Source organism: Lycium barbarum, chromosome 11 (genome assembly GCF_019175385.1).
Source record: "Lycium barbarum isolate Lr01 chromosome 11, ASM1917538v2, whole genome shotgun sequence".
In the NCBI taxonomy this organism is placed as follows: Eukaryota; Viridiplantae; Streptophyta; class Magnoliopsida; order Solanales; family Solanaceae; genus Lycium; species Lycium barbarum.
In genome coordinates, this window is record NC_083347.1 from 119,970,457 (window position 1) to 119,976,937 (window position 6,481).

At 32.7% G+C, this 6,481-nt stretch overlaps 1 protein-coding gene across 2 annotated transcripts; it reads right to left on the reverse strand.

Moving 5' to 3' along the window:
* Positions 1-6,481, reverse strand: LOC132618869 (dormancy-associated protein 1-like). Of its 2 annotated transcripts, none has more exons than XM_060333870.1 (3): positions 6,339-6,481; positions 1,748-1,982; positions 1-332 (listed from the first exon to the last, which is right to left on the reverse strand). In XM_060333870.1, the coding sequence occupies exons 1-3, from the start codon at positions 6,421-6,423 to the stop codon at positions 296-298; spliced, it is 357 nt and encodes a 118-aa protein (XP_060189853.1). In that variant the 5' UTR covers positions 6,424-6,481; the 3' UTR covers positions 1-295. The 2 variants fall into 2 exon arrangements, with proteins under 2 accessions (XP_060189853.1, XP_060189852.1); XM_060333869.1 differs by lacking the exon at positions 6,339-6,481 and adding an exon at positions 4,814-4,980.

Below are 6,481 nucleotides of genomic sequence, written 5' to 3' on the forward strand. Positions count from 1 at the left end.
TACAACAAAAACACATCAAACTTATTATCATTATTATTCGAAAATACATAGCAAAAACAGCATATACTACTAGTCTAGTAGTAGCTGGAAAGCTACTGAATATGCTCAAGTTAGCTTTCAAGACCTAATTACACATATATTAGTACTAGCTAATACTTAATTAGCAGAGTACATAGGATTATAGTTCAACTAATCTCCATGTTCCTGTAGCATAGCAACTCGTAAAAGGAAATGAAATTACGCTATTTACATGCAACAACCAACTGCTTGTCACTCAAAGTTTCTTTTTCACTTCTCACTGATGCTTGGATCTGGTATCCCCACTGTAGAGCCTGCCATTAAAATTAAAATTATATTAAACTTAATCACACTCCAGCCAAATATCTTACATGTCGACAGAAACTAAAAATCATGAGCAAGAAAGGATCTCTTTTTTTGGTAAAAGAACAACGAGTACAAATAGTGGATTCAACATGCTTAGCAACAAACTCAATAATGTGAAGCTTGCTCCTGAGTGAAGTAATCGAAAATGTCTAAATATATCCGTGAACAATTAAAAAGGGTCAGATATACCCCTACATGGCCTTCCAAGCTGCCACCGTTAATGCAAGGGGCATAATTGAATCGTTCAGGTTATACTTAAAGACAAAAGTTAATGTTAGGGCTTCTATGAACCGATAAGTTAATCGAGGACATAAATGAGATAAATCACAAATGTTATGATATTTTTAGCCCTTTCGATTAAGAAAAAATGCTAGAAAAGCCATAACTAAGATTCAAACCTATAACCTAATATAATTTTTTAGTCCCCTATGCCACTTACTAGAATTTTGCTTTTTTGCCGAGGAATTTAGCGGCGTCTATGAACTGATAAGTTAATGGAGGACATAAATGAGATAAGTCAAAAGTGTTATGATATTTTTAGCCCTTTCCATTAAAAAAAATGCTAGAAAAGCCATAACTAAGATTCGAACCTATAACCTAATATAATTTTTTAGTCCCCTATGCCACTAACTAGAATTTTGCTTTTTTTTTTCCAAGGAATATAGCAGCGTAAATGTACCTAAAAATCATTACCATTGTGAAAAATTCTCAACAACAAAGTTCAATTAAATCCCCTTTTTAGGATCTTTTTGTCAAAAAAGTCATATTATGGCAGATTATTTTTTAAGCTACCATATCAAATTCGCCACAAGTAATTATCTATTAGTATTACGAATCAACTTAACATGATCATTTTAAATAAACTGACAATACACAAAACATAAGTCCATCTCGTTTATCTTTCTTATGTATTCTCTATGGTTCTCACTTCTTTATTTGGGATTTTTACATTTATATAACCGCCTACCAAAATAATAGCTAAGAAATGCATATTTTTTGTACACACACACTCCGTCCTAATTTACGTGGCGCCTTTCGGATTTCGAAAGTCAAATGAGTTTTTCTTATACCGTAATTTTTTCTTATGTCTTTAAATATTTTGAATTGTTAATGATTGTGATTTATAGTACTTCATTGGTGACCGTAAAGTCACCGGATGAATTCCCAGGTAAATAGATCAGATCCAGACGCGAATGTACTCCGCAGCAACACGGACTTGCATAATTAATATATTTTGTTGTATATGGTTAACGGCCACAACTATTTTTAGTCGAACGGCAAATATGTTTCTGGGAAGGGGTTGGGCTAATTAAAGGGTGGAGTGGAACTTGGAAATAGTGGGAAATAAAAGGGTAATTTTTACCAGTCATAAACAGTAGGAGCATTGGGATGAGAAGGCTTGTCAAAGACTTCAGCACCAATTCTCTTGGTGGCAATGTTGCTCCCTGGGTGGAACACACTCCTCCACACATTCTCTTTACGCGCCGTTGGCGAGTGTGTTGACGTTGGCGTCACCGGAGTTCCCGGTGTCACCGGGCTCCCCGGCATCGACAGTGACCTGTGGTAGTTCCTGCTTGATCCTTCCCCTCCTTCCCCAGCTAAAACCAAAAGAAAATAATGAATAAAAATCAATTAAGAAAAACAGCACAAGTATACGTGCCCCGGTATACAAACATATTTAGATTCAGGCATATTTTCAAATAGACGGATTCAAAATTTGAACTTAAAATAAAAAATAAAAAAAATATTTAAGGCTGTTTAGTACTGAGCTCACATGCCTCTTTATGCAGTGACAAAGCTAGCTTGTGGTTAGGAGGTTCAGTTGATCTTCTTCGAATGAAAATTATATTGCGTAAATAACGTAAAAATAAATAATTCTTTTATTATACATAAACAGTTGAATCTTCTTTATATAGGAAAAGATTCTAGTTTAGTCACAAAAGAGGGGAAAAAATTGCTTTAGAGCCCATTTGGATGGGCTTATAGCTTTTGAGTACATAAGTGCTTAAAAAATAGAGAAAAGACGTCATTTAATCCCTGAACCTAGCACGAAAATTCACTTTAGTAACTAAACTTAAGTTGTATTATATACCCCTTAACAATTTTCATTTCAATTATTTTTCGCCCTAAAAAATAATACCACTCTCACAAGATGAGGTGTATTACACTCACGCCACGTCATTGCCACATCGTTGCCACGTCGTTGCCATGTCAAAAATTACCAACACTTCATTTTTTATTTTTCTTTTATTATTTTTCTCTCTTTCTTCTTCTTCTCCCTTTTCTCTTTCTTCTTCTTTCTCCTCATCCTCACCCTACTTTAGCAACCACTATGCCGATGCTGCCGCCACCACTGTCGCCGCCACCGCCAAAAAAAAATATTATTATTATCAGTCCAAATTGGACAAACTGCCCTTCAAAAAAAAATCATCACCATCATCTTTAACCAACACCCACCACCACCATCATCTCCCCCACCAAATTTCATCCAATTCGTTCTCAAATTAGTCCCACTTACACTCAAATTCGTCCAAATTGATTGTTTTGGTTGTTATTGTTGGCCATTATTAGTTTGAACGAACTGCCCTTAAAAGAAAAAAAAAATCAGCAACACCATCTTTAACCCACACCCACAACCACTGCCATCATCTCCCCCAACAAATTTCATCCAACTCCTTCTCAAATTAGTCCCACTTACGCTCAAATTCGTCCAAATTAGTTGTTTTAGTTGTTATTGTTAGGCATTATGATTATTAGTAGCAAACTCATTTCTTACATAACCATTATTTCATAACTTTATTTTTGAAAGAAAACAAAAATCAAAATCAAGAAACAAAAAAAATGGTGAAAATGAAAAGAAAAGATTAATGAGAATATAGAGAGAAAGAGGGATTGGTGAGGGCGGGGATGTGGTGGGGGCAGGGCTGTGTGGTGAAAAAGAAGAAGAAGAAGAAGGTGGTGGGGCCGGGGCTGTGGGGTGAAGAAGAAGGTGGTGGGGCGGGGCTGTGGAGCGTGGCAACAGGAGAGGGGTGCAGGGGTTATGAAGAATGGGGAAGAAGGAGAGGACGAAGAAGGAGGTTGAAATTATGGGGCCCATCTTTTTTTAAATTTTTATTTTATATATATATATATATATATATATATATATATATATATATATATATATATATATATATATATATATATATATATATATATATATATATCAGCAGGTCTACCTTTTGTGTTGTTTACTCTCTTAATTTTTTTTATTTTTTTATTTTTGCCACGTCAATATTTGGGGTGAAAAATAATTGAAATAAAAGTTGTTAAGAGAGGTATATAAATACAACTTAAGTTTAGTTGTTAAAGCGAGTTCTCATGCCAAGTTCAGGGGTTAAATGATGTCTTTTCTCTAAAAATTATTTTAGCTTAAAAGCACCTAAAATTAGTCAATCCAAACAGGCTCTAGGCTACAAGTTACAGATTATAAGTGTGACATTTCACATATTATTTTAATTCCTTGTATGAACTTCTTGCTCTAAAACGATGTGTATGTTTTATATGTTCAGAGTTGATATTATGTTCAACTGAACCCACTAATGTAAGATCCATCCGTCTCTGCATCCCATCCACTTCATAGCTATGTCGGAAGTAGATCCAGTGTGGATTTGGGTTCCTATAGCGATCCTAGATTAAAAATTAAATACTCATACTAGTAAAAAAAAAAAATAATATATGTATAAGGTCTGTACAAAAGATATTGATTCACGTAAACCCGTAATCAGACTTTTAAATCCACCCTTAAAACTATGTATACATATACAAGAAAATGTAAACATATAGTAGCAATAATAATAACACATTAATCCTGAACCGGCTGATTTAGATCTTGAAGTTTATTTTTCGTAGGTTGATAAATAACTTCAACTCTTCAAGAAGGTTTAAGGCAGAGGAGATATAAAGAAACAGTGTGTTTTGATTTAGTGCATGAATATAACAAAAAGGATCATGTTATATGAGTATTCATGTTAATTCAAAGGGGTACGTATGCCGAGATGCAGTAGATATCCATAAAATTAGTCGAGATAGGTATAAACTAGCCCGAACACCAAAGCATATCCTGTAAGATTAATGATGTATGCACAAACTAACCTAACATCATAGCATGTAATTTATAAAATTAGTAACGAACAAACTAACTCAAACACTTAAAATCAAGATATGCACAAGCTAGCTAGAGGCCCCGATTATCACAAACAAAAAATAAAATAAAATAACTCAGACATACACACACCCAGCCTGAAATTCACTAGATCTGGAACATAAAAATGATAAATAGCTTGAAGAAGAGTTTAAAGACAGAGGAGATCATATAAAGAAACAAAGTGTTCTAATTTAGTGCATGAATATAACAAAAATGATCATATTATATATTCAAAAAGGGTACCACGAGTTTGGAGTAAAGTAATGGACTTTGGAAGCTTGCCAAGGCCTTTATCAGGTTGAGGTCCAGCCATAACATCATCCCACAGCTTTTCTATCAACACCATCTTCACTACCTTCCCTTTTTTTTCTCTCTTTAACTGTTTTTTCGTAATGTAATGTAATGTAAAATGAAAATGGCTGCTTGCCTAGAATAAATAAAGAGTTTGGTGTACTGAAAATATCTTCTACTACCTCCGTTCCAAAAAAAAATATACTTTTTTAATTTGATATAAAATTTAAAAAATAAAGGAAATTTTTGAAATATATGATCTAAAATAAATTTTAAATATTTATGTAGTTATAAATCATCTCATAATATTAAATTATTTCTAAATATAAAAAGAAAATAATTTTTTTATAATAGATTAAAAAAAAGATAATCATTTTGAAACAGAAAGAGTAATAAAATTTTGACCTTTTTTATGGATCTTTGCAGATGGATTATTTCTATTTCCAACACGTCTTGGATGAAGTAAATATATGGACGGATCTAATTAACTCGTTGACCTAAATGTTTTTTATTGTCTTCGATTTTAACTTTATACACACACGTAGTGTTAGATGTTTGGTTTAGTGTTAAGGATTTATCTAACTCAATATTTTTTTATTCGAAAAATATGTACAAAATACAACAAAAATTTTACAGAATATATGGCAAATTTTTTTATTCGAAATACAAATATGTGTACAAAATACAACAAAATTTTAACACAATATATGGCTATTTGATTTAATTGGAACTGTAAAAAAAGAAAAATATTTAGCTGAAACTCATTCGATCTTTTTGATATCTACTTGAATTTCTTGAGTGCAGTTTCTGCTTCTTCTTTTTTTAATCTATTTCTGGTGTCTAATACAGTTTTGGTGCAATAAATTTTGGCATATAACAGCGACAACAGGACTTATAAATTAGATTATAAAAAACAATATTATTGTTTTAAACTTCATGCCGAGTCAAACTAGGTCAAACACATCAAAATGGAGAGAGTATATATGCACGTATAATCAATTAAAAATTATTTATCAAGTGAGTTCAAATATCAAACGTAAATACAAAAGCGAATTCAGGATTTAAAATTGCCCAAATCAAAATGAATGAGATCCAATTATATGTATATATTACATCTTTCGGTATTGCATTATTTCATTTTGTATCGCTTTGAATCTCTTAACCTTATCTGACTTCTTTTTATGCTTTTATTGAGCCGAGGGTCTTTCGGAAACAGCCGTCCTACCTTGGTAGGAGTAAGGTCTGCGTACACTCTACCCTCCCCAGACTCCACGATGTGGGATTTAACTGGGTTGTTGTTGTTGTAGTAGTATTACATCTTTGGGTATATATAAACAAAATTCTAACCAAATGAATTCGGTTAAATCTACGGAACCTGTTCTATATCCTGTTTCTTTCTATTAAACAAGACAATATTTATTTCAAATATATGATCAAATGCATGAAATTTTGGAGGTATAAAGGGAAAATGAGTTACCAGAAGTGCTGATGGAAAGGCCCTTTATTATTCCAGTAGTAGGGTGGGGCCCAGCCATAACATCATCCCAACCATCTAACACCATATTTTTCCTTGGATATTTAACTCTTATATTTATTTTTATTAAAATTAACAAGACAAGA